The sequence below is a fragment of the Musca vetustissima genome, unplaced genomic scaffold, assembly GCF_032173495.1.
Source record: "Musca vetustissima isolate MV318-11 ecotype Yass unplaced genomic scaffold, APGP_CSIRO_Mvet_v1 utg31317, whole genome shotgun sequence".
NCBI lineage: Eukaryota > Metazoa > Arthropoda > Insecta > Diptera > Muscidae > Musca > Musca vetustissima.
This window is the reverse complement of record NW_026882648.1, coordinates 1-17,235: the sequence shown is the minus strand read 5'-3', so window position 1 is coordinate 17,235 and position 17,235 is coordinate 1. Positions and strand designations below refer to the sequence as shown.

General features: G+C 40.1%; 3 protein-coding genes across 3 annotated transcripts; 2 read left to right on the top strand and 1 right to left on the bottom strand.

Moving 5' to 3' along the window:
- Nucleotides 1–4,322: 4,322 nt before the first annotated feature.
- LOC133329253 (uncharacterized) lies at nucleotides 4,323–8,191 on the bottom strand. The gene is made up of 2 exons (XM_061537746.1): nucleotides 8,125–8,191; nucleotides 4,323–4,539 (listed from the first exon to the last, which is right to left on the bottom strand). The coding sequence occupies exons 1-2, from the start codon at nucleotides 8,189–8,191 to the stop codon at nucleotides 4,391–4,393; spliced, it is 216 nt and encodes a 71-aa protein (XP_061393730.1). The 3' UTR covers nucleotides 4,323–4,390.
- A 179-nt stretch (nucleotides 8,192–8,370) lies between these two features.
- On the top strand, nucleotides 8,371–10,390 carry LOC133329252 (loricrin-like). The gene is made up of 2 exons (XM_061537745.1): nucleotides 8,371–8,380; nucleotides 8,451–10,390. Exons 1-2 carry the CDS (start codon nucleotides 8,371–8,373, stop codon nucleotides 10,388–10,390), a joined length of 1,950 nt encoding a protein of 649 aa, XP_061393729.1.
- Nucleotides 10,391–14,758: 4,368 nt separating this feature from the next.
- LOC133329250 (uncharacterized) lies at nucleotides 14,759–16,511 on the top strand. Its single transcript, XM_061537744.1, has 2 exons — nucleotides 14,759–14,768; nucleotides 14,839–16,511. The coding sequence occupies exons 1-2, from the start codon at nucleotides 14,759–14,761 to the stop codon at nucleotides 16,509–16,511; spliced, it is 1,683 nt and encodes a 560-aa protein (XP_061393728.1).
- Nucleotides 16,512–17,235: the final 724 nt, after the last annotated feature.

Here is a 17,235-nt window from a genome sequence, read left to right as displayed (position 1 = left end):
TTAAAAATGCATTATATATGCAGAATATTGAAATAATATACATATCGTATATTGTTTATTTATTTTTGCAACGATTGATGGGGCACTTCAATAAAAAACATACATACATATGTAAACAAACATGTCATATACAAGTGGTATGATAAGTGTGAAATGTAACCAATTTCGACAATGGTAAATATTGTGTAAATAACTAACAGAGGCGTAGATGAAAAGGAAAATTTCACAATAGTGTTTTTATTGATAGGAAACCTCTTGATAGAAGACTTTTTATAGCTGGTGGAAACATAATGCGGGTCAATGCCAAATTATGGGCCCGCATTGAACGGATTAGCCGAATTACATTCATTTTAAATGAGCGTGTCTTTCTTGTACAGGGGGATGGTGGATGTTCATATTATTCAGATACCTCTAGTAAGCCTGGCGGTATCAGGCTGGACTAATGGAAGAAGTAACATAAAATAAAGTTACGGTGCATGGCATAAATAACCCATTATCCGTGGGCGACGTTATTCTGCCCACGAGTCCTGATCCGTCGTCATCCTACAAAAATCTCCTACAGATGTGGATGCCTTGGCCCATCTGTAGTTGAGAGTACCACTATACACGGCCAAGGAAAAACTAACTTCCACCGACCAACCGATCGAACGACCGATGGAGCCGATAGAGCTGGCTCGGAATATTGCGTATAATTTGGGAAACCGGACTGTACAAAAGAGGAATTTGGAACACACACACTGTTATAAAATTGCTAAGCAGTGCTAATGTAGTCAGGAAGTATTTTAGTGACGAACTCTGGTACGCAGTGATCGACGTGCATCTGGCAAACTAATTAAAAATATGTATATAGAGGACAAATATGTGGTCGACAAGAAAATCCTAAATAGCCTTATGGAAGGAGGGAACAACATAGATCTAACAAGCTGACATCTGCAGTTAAGGGTTCCGCTACAAGCAAACAGCCAATAGGCAAGAAAAAAAGCTAGGTATAAGAACCATCGGATTACTTCACCCAATCTTCTGAAAATGACGAAGCAGAACTTTCTTGGAATAAATAAAAAAATTGAAAAATGCAATTGGAGAAGTAAGCAAGGATACTGCCACATGAACGACTAACATATAAATAAATCGCTAAGTTCGGCCGTGCCTAACTTTTTACACACTCCACCATTGTCCTTCGAAATATGGGTCTTTCAGGTAAAAACGAAATACCAACAATACCATCCCCTAAATACCGGATATTGGGGGTACTGATATATAGGGGCTAACCCGAAACATTAGTCAATTTTAATAATCTTTAGTAGGGCTATATATTGAGAACCCAAAATGCCAAATTACAACCAATTCCGATGTAAAACGTAGTAAAGTCGGACTGGGCCGACTATTCGATACCCTTCACCAATTTTGGTATATTCTATATATGTATCCTAACAGATGTCGCCTTTTCGAAGGAATACTAATTTCAGTACGTTGTGTCAATCGGCCTAGCTACGGGTCTTTAGTGCAGAATTTACATTAAATAGGACGAAAATATATATGGGAGCTATGACTAAATCTGAACCGATTTTCACAAAACTTGACACACATCATTCAAGACTCAATTCAGTACTCTATGCCAAATTTCGTACAAATCGAAAGATATATAAGGACTTTGGAGCACAATTGACATAAAATCGAACGAAACTAGATATGGGAGCCATATCTAAATCTGAACCGATTTTCTCTAAACTTAACACACGTTATTAGAGACTCAATTCAGTACACTATGCCAAATTTCGTGCAAATCGAAAGATATATAGGGACTTTGGTGAACCATTTTCATAAAATCGGACGAAATTATATACGGGAGCTATATCTAAATCTGATCCGATTTTCACGAAACTTAGCACACACCATTCTGGACCCAATTCAGTGCCCTATGCCAAATTTTGTGCAAATCGAAATACATATAGGGACTTTGGTGCCCCATTTACCTTAAATCGGACGAAAATATGCATTGGAGCTATATCTTAATCTGACCCGATTTTTTCGAAACTTGACACAAATCATTCAAGACTCAATTCAGTACTCTATGCCAAATTTCGTGCAAATCGAAATATATACAGGGACTTTTGTACAGGGTTCGTTCTTGGGCCAAATAAGTGACCTATGCCAAATTTCATCCAAATCGGATCATAAATGCGACCTGTACTTTGTTTACAATTTAACATGGAAAGACAGACGGACGGACATGCATAAATCGACTTAAACAGTGATTCTAAGCTTATTCTCAAAAGGAACCATGTGTCTATCTTGTTTCCTTTTGCCTGTTACAAAGATATGCACAAATACATAATACCCTGTACCACAGTGTGGTGAAGTGTATAAATATTGGGTATCTTTATATGGGGTCTACCCCAAATATTGGATTAATATTAATCGTTTGTAATGGGGAGGTTTGCTATAAATTAGGAATACAAAATACCAAATAACCGCCAAATCGGATTGAAATTGTGACCAACAATTGAGTATATATTATACATTTTTAGTAAGAAAGTTAGCTATACATTGCAATACAAAATTAAAGCCCATTCTAATGAAAATTGTGCTGAACAACTCGAAAATACCGAATTGTACTATTATATGGGGCTTAGTAATTTTTCCCATCGCATATAAAGTGCTATCCAGCGTGCTGTGTGAACGACTTTTTACTCTGCACCAAATCCTGGGGAAGACCCATGAAAAAACACGTCGACACATTCCACCTATTCGTAGTTTGTAAAGGCGCATTTGACAGCCCTATCTGTTCAGAGGTGTTTAAAGTCATGTCTGTGTTCGGCATTCCTGCAAAATTAATACGGCTAAGCAGGATAACTTCAAGTGGCACAAGGTTAGCAGTTAAGGTCGGAAAGGACCTATCGGAGCCCTTTAATTCCGAATGAGGATTCAGACAAGGTGACAGTTTGTCGTGTGATCTTTCAACAAATTGAGAAGGAGTCTGTCAAAGTGGTTGTGGCAGTAAATGGCGAGAAGACCAAGTCTGGAAGGAATAAAAGGAGCTTTCCGTCATCTGATATGAAGTGATAGGAGATGCACCGACAAACGGCGAAAAATCTAGCCTCCTCACAATTTATGTTAAAAATGTCTTCATATTATATAATGCTACCTTTAGCCTGATTTCAATAGTCATACTCATCGACAAACTTTGCTAAATCGACATAGAAGTTTATACTGATCGAAAAAAAATATATGTATATAGTATTGGGTTCCGAAGAATATATCAAGGCATTACAAATGGAAATAAATTAAATCCATACTTAATTACATGCAAATATAAAATTTATTGCTTATCATGCTATCTTTTGAGACTTTCCGCAAGTATTTTATGTAAAATGTCATCATGTCTACAGTTCAAATGCATTCATTATCTCCATACCATGCCGCATACCAATAATCTCTACAGCTCACACACACACACAGTACAAAGAATCCATAAAAACCCCATCCATTTAACCTCTTAAATGAAGTCAAGTGAATTTTCAATTTACACCTCCTCCTCCTCGAATTACCAATCGCATCTGCATCCGCTTTAACCCCAAGAACGTGTACACCAAGAACCCATATTGAAGCTGGTAAAACTTATTCCATTGTTATGGTTGTTGTCATATTCTATGTATAAGTGTTCATCCTCCTGCTGCTGCTCTTGATCGTCTGGTTCATTGGAGACAACCAGTAGTAGGTCATTGCCGGGTGGTCTAATGTCATATGCATAATATTGGTACGGGGGAGGTTGGTGTTGGTGCAGGTGGGAATGGTGTGGGTGATGGTTCTGATGTTGCTGCTGCTGCATTTGATGTAGGTAAGAATGACGTGGTGATGATGTAGAGTCGCCCGGCCCCATTGGCGCCCGGTTTACTGGCAATTGCAATATGGCTGAAGAAGTGGATGATGTTGATGATGGTCCTGTTGCTTCTGCTCCTGCTACTGCTGAAGATGACAGCAAATTAAGTTCATTTAAATATCTAACATTTATATTCGGATGCTGATGAAGATGATGAGTAACCGCCTGACATTGTTGATGGTTGCTGCTGTCATATGCGACTCGATTACTAAAACTGGTCATTGTTCTTGTTGTTTGGCTGCTGCCATGATTGATGATGGCGTTGGAGGTGGCATTGGGTATGGAGATGCTATCGGTGGTGGCGGCCGAGGTGGTCCTTCTGCTTTCATAATCACACTTTCCCTTATTGACTTTGAATGAGAATTTTTTTGCTTTCTTTGTTCTGCTTGTGGTTGTGTGGCCACAACTGCTGTCCTCTGCAGCTGTTGCCGTACTTGTTGTTGTCGTTGTTGTGGCGGGTGTTGCGGTAATACTGTTGGTCGCCAAATCGGATTGACATTTTGAAGCCAGCTATGCTGACACATAATATTCTCGTTGACGTTTTTGACATTTTTCGCGTGCAATATAGCACAGGGCAATGGTGATCAATAGGGCAATGGTTATGCCCATGCCAATGCTAACCCACATAATCTCCTCATTGATGCCAACATATGAACGGCCTGGAATAAAAAAAAGAAATAGATGGGAGAAAAAGTAGACAAGAAAAAAATTGATGAGAAATGTTATTGGATTATTTTGGTTTTCTAGAGTGGGGAAAAATTAGTATTGACGGTATAGTTGATGGCAGATGAAGATAAATGAGTGGAAATGGAAATTTAAGAAGGAAAGTGTAGAAAATGACTAAGGTTCCAAACTACCTGTAACCGGAATATGAGTTGTTTTTACCTAATAACTAGAATACATTTTTGTGATTTTTTTATAATGATAATTTTGAGATTAATGGTGGTATGTTTATTTCATAATAAAAAGGAAGGACCCCCGAAGAAACATCCGACAACGACATGAGGTTGATTGCCTTCGCGGCAGCAAAAACCATGGTAGTTAGCAGCACCAGATTCAAGCATCTCTATATACACTACTAGAAATCAAATTGATCATGTTGTAATAGACGGTTAGAGGAGCGATTATCGATTCGGACCAATACCTTGTGGCAGCCAATGTTCGCACCCGTCTTAATGTAGCATCAAAGATGCGATATAATGTAACACGAAAACTCGACGTCGATAAGCTACAAACACAACAGATAAACCAGTAAGGAAAGTAGTAAAGTCGGACGGGGCCGACTATATGATACCCTTCATCACTTTGGGTATATTCAACAGATGAATACTAACAGACGTCGAATTTTCGAAGGACCATTAACATGAAAATGGATCCATAAACATATCATTCTGCAACCTAAATCTTGTGCCGATTGGACTTCTAGGTTATACTTACTGCAGTACGTTGCGCAAAATTTGTGTCAATTTTGTGTAAAATCGGACGAAAATATATATTTAGAAGCTATATCAAAATCTAAACAGTACGCTATGCCAAAATTCGTGTAAATCAAAAGACTTCAAGGGACTTTAGTGGACTATTTACCTGAAATCGGGCGAAACTATATATGGGAGCTATATCAAAATCTGAACCGATTTTCACGAAATTTGCACACATCATTCTAGACTTAATTCAGTACGCTATGCCAAAATTCGTGCAAATCAAAAGATTTCAAGGGACTTTAGTGGACTATTTACCTAAAATCGGGCGAAACTATATATGGGAGCCATATCTAAATCTGAACCGATTTTCACGAAACCTAACACACATTATTCTAGACCTTATTCGTTATGCTGTGCCGAATTTCGTGCAAATCGAATGATATATAGGGACTTTGGTACACCATTTACCTTAAATTGGACGAAAATATATCTGAACCGATTTTTCCCAATTTCAATTTCGATTTTTCCAAATTTCATCCAATTCGGATCATAAATGCGACCTGTACTTTGTTTATAATTTAACATGGAAAGACAGACGGACATGCATAAATCGACTCAGAAAGTGATTCTATGCATATTCTCAAAAGGAACCATGGGTCTATCTCGATTATTTTTGCCTGGTGAAGGGTGTAAAGAAGCATATTCTACTCAACTTACCCACCTGCTCGATGAAAGCACTCCTTGTCCCGATAATACTCCTTGGGTACCAACGACTAACATCAAGAAACCCGTGGTACAATCAGGAGTGTCGTAATGCTACGGAGTTGAAAATCGCAGCGTATAGGACAACCCTGCAAACAGTAGCAACACGAAATGCGAGAGAGAATCATCGGGAGAGAGAAGAAAAGTATTTTCAGAAAAAAGAAGAAATAAAAAAAACGTGAGCGGGAACAAGTCGAGATGTACAGGAGTCAGATTGAAATTCCAGAAATATTTCCAACGAGTAAAACACCAAACCCAAGGTACACCCTCCTGTAGATATGAAGATGGAAACCTGATGACAGATACAGGTAGCGTGTTGGCGGAAACCTGTTGACAGATAAAGGTAGCGTGTTGAGGATCTTAAAGGAGCATTTTGTAAAGCTTCTGGTATCAAATAGTGGCGTTGAAGAAGATATCCCAGAACCAATAAGAGATGACGGTATAGAGTGTATACCACTTAGCCAAGATGAGGTCAGAATAGCAACCAATCGGCTGAAGAATAATAAAGCAGCAGGTGCCGATTGATTACCAGCCGAACTATTCAAGACTGGTGGTCAGATGCTGGTCAGGAGCATGCACCAGCTGATTAGTACAATTTGGCTAGAGGAATGCCTGACCAATGATTGGAACCTCAGCAACATGTGTGCCGTGCACAAAAAAGGAGACAAGACGATATGTGCCAACTATAGAGGAATTAGTCTTCTTCCCATCGCATATAAAGTGCTGCGTGAACAACTGAACCCAATGGTCAATTACATTATTGGACCACACCAATGCGGCTTCAGACCTGGCAAATCCACCATTGACCAGATTTTCACTCTGCGCCAACTCCTAGAAAAGTCCCATGAAAAGCACATCGACACATTTAAGCTATTCGTCTCCTATAAAACCGCATTCGACAGCCCAATCTGTTCAGAGGTGTTTAAAACCTATCTGCGTTCGGCATTCCTGTAAAATTATTACGGCTATGCAGGATAACTTTAACTGGCACAAGGTCAGCAGTTAAAGTCGGAAAGGAAGTCACGGAGCCCATTAATAACGAACGAGATAAGGTAACATTTTGTCGTGTGATCTTTTTAACATCAAGTTCGAAAAGGTCATACGAGAGGCAAAGGTGAACAGAAATGGCGCTCTGTATACCAAACAGCATATGTTACTCGCCTACGCCGACGACATCACATAGTGGGTCGAACATTGCGAGCGGTAACATCCAACTTTGAAGGAATTGAGAAAAGGTCTGACAAAGTGGGACTGGCAGTAAATGTCGAGAATACCAAGCTGATGGTATCAACGCGCAAGATGTCCAGTAGACTCGGACCAACTGTGGAACTTGAAAACTACAGCTTCGAGGTTGTCATAGATTTTATATACCTTGGTACCGCTATAAATAAAACTAATGACATTAGTTATGAAATTCGGAAGAGAATAGTGTTGGCCAACAGATGCTACTATGGTCTAAGTAAACAATTCATAAATAGAGCCACCTCTCGCCAGACGAATCTCAACGTGCTGGTGTATGGAGCAGAAGCATGGGCTCTTGCACAAGCAGACGAATCAGCTCTTGCAATATTTGAGAGAGAAATTCTCCGAAAGATCTATGGGCCGATCTGCGGTGAATATTCGTGTCGAATGAGTTGTACCATCTATTCACGGACATCGACATAGCAGACGTATCGAGCTGCAGCGACTTCGTTTGCAAGGTCATGTTGTGAGAATGGATGAGAATGCCCCAGCTCAAAAGACATTTAAAAGTGAACCAACTTATGGATCCCGTAGAAGGGATGTAGTGTTGCACACATAATACCAGCTTTCAACCTTCAATTAAATTTAAGATCCAAATGAGACGAAATTTGGCCCAAGGACGAACCCTGCGCCTGTCCGATATTTATGGTACCCACATCTAAATCTGAACCCATTAACTACAACTCTTTGTACCAAATTGATTAGCCATGCCAAATTGAATATACCCAAAACGATGTACGTTATTACTATTATTCCTGCAGAACTAAAAATAAAAAATTAAAAAAAAAAAAAAGTCAACTGATGCAGCTTTCAACCTACATAATTTTCCAATAATGTAAATTTCATTTTCAATACCTAAAATCAGGGCTTGGCAATAGAACAACATAATTAACGTTTCTAATTAACATGGAACTTACAATGGCATCGTTATCGATATTTCTATTCGATTTCCGGTAAAATTATTGCAACGTCGATGATATAAAAAGACGATGTACGACAATGATTCGATATCATAAGTTGGACAGTTTACATTTGGAAAACATCTGAATAGTATAGTTCATAAAAATGAAAGTTTGTAAGTGTTACGAAAGGAGAGCGAAAATAATAGTTCTGAATATCTTCTTCTCATTATTTTCCAATTTCAGACTATTTATTAGTAATTGTGGCCATATTGGCTCCTGCCATAATTAGGGGTCATAACTATGGTCATGACCACGATTATCCTGCGGAAAGTCCATGTTCGGAAGAAAACGACTATGACGATGACCATAAACCACCACCATCATGCTCTGGCGATAATGAATCGGATAATGGACATGATTCTAATGGCAATGGAAATGGACATAACCGACCATGTTCTGGGGATAATGGAAACCATAGACCACCACCATCATGCTCTGGCGATAATGAATCGGATAATGGTCATGATTCTAATGACAATGGAAGTGGACATAACCGACCATGTTCTGGGGATAATGGAAACCATAGACCACCACCATCCTGCTCTGGCGATAATGAATCGGATAATGGACATGATTCTAATGGCAATGGAAATGGACATAATCCACCATGTTCTGGGGATAATGGAAACCATACACCACCATCACCATGCTCTGGCGATAATGAATCGGATAATGGACATGATTCTAATGGCAATGGAAATGGACATAACCGACCATGTTCTGGGGATAATGGAAACCATAGACCACCACCATCATGCTCTGGCGATAATGGAAATGATTCTAATGGCAATGGAAATGGACATAACCCACCATGTTCTGGGGATAATTGGTCCGATAATGATAATGGATGTAATGGCAATGGAAATCATAGACCAAGGCCACCATGTTCTGGAGGTAGTGGATCCGGAGGTTCAGGTAGTGGATCGGGCAGTGGTTCCGGTAGTGGTTCCGGAAGTGGATCTGATGGTTCCGGTAGTGGATCGGGTAGTGGTTCCGGAAATGGATCTAATTGCAATGGAAATAATAGACCAAGGCCACCATGTTCTGGAGGTAGTGGATCGGGAAGTGGTTCCGGCAGTGGATCGGGCAGTGGTTCCGGAAGTGGATCTGATGGTTCCGGTAGTGGATCGGGTAGTGGTTCCGGAAATGGATCTAATTGCAATGGAAATAATAGACCAAGGCCACCATGTTCTGGAGGTAGTGGATCGGGAAGTGGTTCCGATAGTGGATCGGGCAGTGGTTCCGGAAGTGGATGTGATGGTTCCGGTAGTGGATCGGGCAGTGGTTCCGGAAGTGGATCTAATTGCAATGGAAATAATAGACCAAGGCCACCATGTTATGGAGGTAGTGGATCGGGTAGTGGTTCCAGTAGTGGATCGGGCAGTTGTTCCGGAAGTGGATCTGATGGTTCCGGTAGTGGATCGGGCAGTGGTTCCGGAAGTGGATCTAATTGCAATGGAAATAATAGACCAAGGCCACCATGTTCCGGTAGTGGATCTAGTAGTGGATCGGGAAGTGGTTCCGGCAGTGGATCGGGTAGTGGTTCCGGAAGTGGATCTGATGGTTCCGGTAGTGGATCGGGTAGTGGTTCCGGAAATGGATCTAATTGCAATGGAAATAATAGACCAAGGCCACCATGTTCTGGAGGTAGTGGATCGGGAAGTGGTTCCGGTAGTGGATCGGGCAGTGGTTCCGGTAGTGGATCGGGTAGTGGTTCCGGAAGTGGATCTAATTGCAATGGAAATAATAGGCCATGTTCTGGTAGGCCAAACCACAATTCAGGAGGATGCGATGACGACACTACAACAACATGCACTACAACAACATGCACCACAACAACTCCGTGTCCACCATCCCACAATTCTACAACTCCGGAAGGTGATGGCAATAATGGCACAAACGATACCGCCACCCATCTCAATTATTTGATGTCGCTCAACGCTTGTGCCTCACTGCCCGATAATACCATACTCTTGGATTTGAGACATTGCCGTCGTTTCTATGTTTGCACCAACAAACGTGTAAAACGTAATCGTTGTCCAATTGGTGAATGGTATGACAAGGACTTACGTAGCTGCCGTAAACGTTCTCTGGTGACCAATTGTATTGCAAATAAGAATTAGTGATCCAAACTACAGCTGAATCTCAACGACAACAACCACAACGTCAAAATGTGAAACATTCTCGCATTGATATCCGCGTATTCTATCACATATTTCTATAAACATACATATATAATCAACATATTTTAACCGAACTTTCTCAAATAAACAGCAATATTATAAAAAAAAAAAACGTTGAGGTGATTAGCACATTTTTAATCGCATATTGGAGATTTATATTTTAGCATAATATCACATTTTCGGTCCGGGGACGATTGGTACATGCCTTCTGCTTAAATTTTCGGAGCATTTTCTGCGCAGCTATATGTCAGCCTCCGAAACCCCACCAAATACTAAACAAAAGTTATTTCGGTTGGAAAATGCGCTTAAACCCTTAAAATATCGATTTAGATTGGTCAAACATCGACTTGTAGAAATCATTTTCTCGGCACATGTATGTCAGCCTCCAATACCCAGAAATGCCAGCATAGAGCTTTTGGTTGAAAAAAAATGCGCTAAAGCCATAAAACATTGGGCGGGACTGTTGAGAGAGAGAGAGAGAGAGAGAAGAGACATATGATCTGCATTATCTATGTCTTCGAGTTGTTGTGAGAGACTCCATTTTATGCCTCTTTTCTGAGTTTGAACAGTAGGGTCACCCTTATTAGGACATCCTTATTTATGTTGTTATGTTGCCGTTGCAAACAACTGATAGTTCTGCATGTTCGTACCACTCGGTAATGTCTATGTGTATTTATGTATTTTCTTGTCAGGGAACATCAGTTTGACAATGTTCTATGAGTTTCTCACCGTTCGACATTACGGTCCCAACACCGCTTTCACTACTATTTTCTTTTTCACTGTATAGTATATAGTTGCCATTTTCTGTGAGAAGTTCATTGATTTTATCTCATTTCACTTTGGTAGTGTTGGCGGGTTATTTGGGATACCATTTGTATTTTGTTTTTGCAAAATAGTCAGGCTGAATCCCAGTTTGTTGTTTTTATAAAAAAACAACTATTTATTAGTGGGGAATGTATGGCATTGTCCGCCGAGGGGTAAGGCAGGGAAGAGTATAGTTTCGGATTTTGCCACTGATCCTCATCAGTTCCCTTAGTTTTTTGTTGGGATATTCTCCCCAGAAGCTACTTATAGCTTCTTTACAAAAAACCTTCCAAACCCAAATGTCTCTTGTGACAATTCGAATTTCTTACGTTACCAGCGATACGACCCCAATGAGAAGTTCGTTTCGTTGGCGCCTAACTTCGTGGTCAACAAGGCATTTGCAGACAACTACAATATATTTCCCACTGCTATGTGTCGTCACTTTGTGACGAATGTACATAACGTTGTTGTTGGTATTGCTAGTTAAAGCAATAAAACAAACAGTAGGACCGTGCCTGCGTCTACAACTTCAGTAGTGTTGGCGGGTTATTTGGGATACCATTTGTATTTTGTTTTTGCAAAATAGTCAGTTGCAATAGAATCCCAGTTTGTTGTTTTTATAAAAAACAACTATTTATTAGTGGGGAATGTAAGGCATTGTCCGCCGAGGGGTTCTTATAAAATGTAATTTGATGTCCTATCTATAAAAGCCTCGGAACTTCACGAAGAGTTCGAAATGCTCGTCCTACTCCATGTGCAAAATGTCGTTGTCATAATATCCATTTTTTGTTCATGTTGCATTGTGTGGGTTTCGTAGATGGTTGGACTATGACAGCTGGTTCTATGTGACGGGGTTGTCATCTATCGTTGTTGAGAAACAAAGCCCTGCCATTTATATAATAGAGCAAATTAATTCAATGCATCTGTTGATGAAATAAGCCTCAGAAGAAATTCCCATTAAATAGAAAGGTAAACAATCGTCTTAACATTGGCAATACCATAACAACTGGTTGTATGTACCGGATTGACTCGCAAGAGGACCCTGACCAGAGGCTGCCACCTCAACAAATACATGTACGTTATTTTTGTCCTTATATCCCGGAATGCCTGCTCCGAACCCTGCTCCGAAAGTCTGTAGTGTTTGTCAGAACCGCATCAGTGAGATGCAATGAATTTAAAGAACAAACCGGATCAGGGGGTACTGCGATATGATTTACTCCCAGTGTGTCTCATCGTCGGAATACAGACTACACCACATGTTGCTGCTCCACGTCTCGAAAATGCATCCTTCTTGCGTTCAACTATGATGATCGACCCAACAAGATCAGTGAAATTGTGGAGTTTATGAGTCGAATCAGAAAAATAGTCGATGCGATCCAAGCAACAAAGCTAACCGGGAACTATAACTTGCAGCGCTGCGATGGTTGTATCTCGCTTGAGTTAGACTCTATATATCTAGATTCCCGTATCTCGCTTGAGCTAGACTCTATTGCGAAATGCTTTGCGTGTATAGGTTAAATGTGAAACTGCCGAGGTGAAGATATAAAATGTTTGTATACCGTCGATGAACACCTGTACATCACGTTATTTACCGGATATCACTCCGCATTTAGAAGATAGTAACCACCTGGTATTAGAGGACTTCAATGCCCATCATGAATTGTGACACTCCGTCCTACGGGTGCAGCGCTGGCTGAGCTCAATATTTTGCCCCTCACTTCATACATGTTGGTCGAATACCCAATATAAGACCAAACTTCCCATCACAGGCGATGAATTGCCAATGAACGTGATGAGCTCAGTCGTACGACCCAAAGTTGAGAGAAATTACACTTTTTTTGATTTGTGAAAAATTAAATTTCTGCATAACTGATCTTATTTCATTCTTCCATCTGGAGAATATAATCACATTATCTTGACCACAAATTAACGCAGATACTGCTATATACGAAAGCTGAAAAGTGGGAACCGCTGCCAGCGTTTGGGGCGCTGACAGACAAACCTTCATGACCTCAATAGGCCGGTTAGAGGTAAGTTATGCGGTGCCAGTGTGGTTTGATAATATAAGTAATACGCAGTGAAAGAATATTCAGAAATGCCAAAATCCGCTCTATGAACCAGTGGATCATCTTTATGAGGATATGAAGATCTTACCCCTCCATCGACACAACAATATGTTGTCGATGCAGTAACTACTTGGGTGTTATCGTCGGGAACACAAATTCCACAAACACCGGACGCCATAGAGATCGTAATGTATGCGGATGACTGTACGATCATGCCGTCAGGACGTATTATTGCTGTGATTTGTGAATGATTAAACTTCTACATAGCAGAACTTGTTTCTTTCTTTGATCTGCGGAATATGAAAATATTCAACATTAAATGAACAGCCACACTGTTGACCACATGATTCCGATCACAAACTAAGTCAAATACTGGGTGTAACATTCGATAGCCAATGTTTTATGAGATAAACTGAGAAGTAGAAAAAAAGTCTTCAAGTCGCTAGCAGAGCTTGGGGCGATGACAAAGAAACCTTGTTGACACTAATAGGCTCGTCACTGGTAAGCAATGCGGCGCCAGTGTTGTTTGAAAATATAACAGATAAGTAGTGAAAGAATATTCAGAAATACCAAAATGCGCACAACAGGGTGTCTCCTCATGACATCAGTGGGCCATATTCACGAGGAGATGAAGATCTTATTCGTCCATCGACAAAGCAGTATATTGTCGATTCAGTAACAGCTTGGGTGTTATTGTCGGAAGCACACCTGCCATAGAGAGATCTATATGACCTAGAGAGAGCGCTCCAAAGGTACGAACGTGAAACACCAGACCAACTGGCATATCAAGCATATCTGAATGACATTCATACAGACGCAATCGCTCAGGCAGTAGAATAATATCCATAATCGGAGGCCATCCAACGCAGCAGAGGAGTAGCAGCTGCCAGTACACACACGAGCAGTTCAAGTTCAACTAAGATCAGGATGATGGAACCGCCATAATTCCTATTGCACAATGATTGTGGATATGTTACACCTCTTCAACTATTCAGCTAAGCCTACTCACGTATCTCCAAATTTCTTATGGACCAAACTCAGAACCAGACATTTCATAACTATTAATATGTGTTTTGTTGCTACAACAAAAAACATTGGATTAGTTTTTATCATCCTTGACGAAAATTATTTTGAAACAAGTAAAGTTCGGGACCTATATTAAAACCTGGATCGCATTTTATTATTTGTCATCAACTAAATACTAAGTGGGAATACGTAAATAAGTTTAAACATTCATTTTCAATATCTAAAATCAGGGTTTGGCAATGTGACAATATAATTTACGTTTCTAATGAAATATCGTTATCGATATTTTAACCTATTTCCGGTAAACGTATTGCAATGTCGATGATATAAAAAGCCAATGTGCGGCATAGATTTGCTATCATAAGTTGCATATCTTACATTTGGAGAACATCGGAATAGTATAGTTCATGCAATGAAAGTTTGTAAGTGTTACGAAAATATAATAATATTTAAAATTCTGAATATTTTCTTCTCATCGTTTTCCTATTGCAGACTATTTATTAGTATTTGTAGCCATATTGGGTCCACCGATAACTAATGGTCATAACTACCGTTATGGTCTCAATTATCCTGTGGAACGTTCACCAGTTGATTGTTCTACATGTTCGGATGGCGAACAAATAGCCGATCGAACTAGTTGCTCACGCTACTATCTGTGCATTGGTGGTCAGGCATTTCGAAAAACGTGTGCTCCCGGTTTATTGTTTGATGCACGATCTCGTTCGTGTAATTTGGATTATTTGGTCGATTGCCAAGTGGGTCGTTACAATTACAATGAAAATAGAGAAAACTACTATAAACCAAATGTTATTGATATCTTGGGTCTTTTTGGATGGCCTTTTGGGCATAAAAATCCCGGTAATGTGCCTTCAACTCATGATTCTTCGGTCAATAATGTCGATGTTCAGCCGTCAACAACTTCGACACCTCTACCAAATAAAGTGAATCCACCTACAACTACTACATGTGAACCTACGACTACCACTACAACATGTGAACCTACGACTACCACTACAACATGTGAACCTACGACTACTACTACAACATGTGAACCTACGACTACTACAACATGTAAGCCTACTACTACCACACCAGGATCTCCACCTGGTTGCAATGATAATAAACCACCATGTTCCGGTTGTGGTGGATGGGATCATAATCATGGTTCTGATTGCAATGGAAACCATAGACCTAAACCACCATGTTCAGGGGATAATGGAGCTGACAATGACAACGGTTCCGATTGCAATGGAAATCATAGACCTAAACCGCCATGTTCCGGATGTGGTGGATGGGATCACAATCATGGTTCTGATTGCAATGGAAATAATAGACCTCAACCACCATGTTCAGGTGATAATGGAGATGATAATGACAACGGCTCCGATTGTAATGGAAACCATAGACCTAAACCACCATGTTCCGGATGTGGCGGATGGGATCACAATCATGGTTCTGATTGCAATGGAAATAATGGACCTCAACCACCATGTTCAGGGGATAATGGATCTGATAATGATAATGGTTGCGATAATGACGATGGATCTGATAATGACAATGGTTCCGATTGCAATGGAAATCATAGACCTAAACCACCGTGTTCCGGATGTGGTGGATGGGATCACAATCATGGTTCTGATTGTAATGGAAATTATAGACCAGAACCACCATGTTCAGGTGATAATGGATCTGATGATGAGAATGGTTCAGATTGCAATGGAAATAATAGACCTAAACCACCATGTTCAGGAGACAATGAAAATGGATCTAATTGTAATGGTAATCATAGACCCTGCTATGATCGACCAGAATGGCCTTGTTCTGATGAACCGGACTGCGACCACGAATCTCACGTTTCTACAACGTGCACCACAACAACTCCCTGTCCGCCATCATCACACAATTCCACAAATTCGGGAACTGGCGACAATACTGGCTCGAACAACAGAACCACCAATCTCAGTTATTTGATGGGACCCAACGATTGTGCCTCTTTGCCCGATAATACCATACTCTTGGATTTGAGACATTGCCGTCGTTTCTATGTTTGCACCAACAGACGTGTAAAACGGAATCGGTGTCCCATTGGTGAATGGTATGACAAGGACGTCCGAAGCTGTCGTCCACGTTCTGAGGTGACCAATTGTGTGGCAAATAAGAATTAGTAAATGAAAACATTCAACTAGATCTCAACAACAATAGCAACAATGTATTCTGTTATATCTTTCAGTACACGTACATATTCTATACATAAATATTCAAACCCCAATCCTTCTCAAATAAAGTGAAATATTATATCAACATTTGAAGTGGTTTGGCACATATCTGAACTTGGCCGGAGCTCTTATATGTGAGCTAAGTCAAAAAATTAAATTATATGAACAATTTTCTACTAGGAAATCTAGAAACCAGTGAGCGGAGCAGTATAGTCAGACGGGGCCGACCATACGATACCCTACACAACTTCCATGAAAATCTAACTTTCTGTGGTTCGATATTCTGAGATTGGGCAATATTTCGGGATATTTGCACACTTTTGATTGGCTAGAGGTCAACAAATGTTACTAATAATCAGTACAGCCCTCCAATTACTTGTCCAGATTGTGTTGGGTTGTGATGTTCGGCTTTCGACTCGAAAAATACAAATAATTAAGTTTTCGGTCCACTTCATCCGAATAATTATTATCTGATCATCACTTAACATTTTAGGCGTTGTCCTTGACCATAACTGGAACATTTCAAAGCGATCAGCGCTATATTTCCGCCCTCCAGTGTGATATTAGGTTACTAAATAATATATGAATACGTAAGCACCTATAAATATTTAAGTGTAACTCCCGCATCCGAGTACCTACGACAATATAATTGGTATCAATTTATAGGTCAACC

Bases quoted from the DNA above. Each gene is read 5' to 3' on its own strand.
- LOC133329253 (XM_061537746.1), bottom strand. From the start codon at position 8,191: ATGTTGTTCTATTGCCAAGCCCTGATTTTAGGTATTGAAAATGAAATT. The intron at 4,540-8,124 runs GTAGGTTGAAAG...TTTTTATTCCAG, and splicing joins TTACATTATTGGAAAATTAT to GCCGTTCATATGTTGGCATC.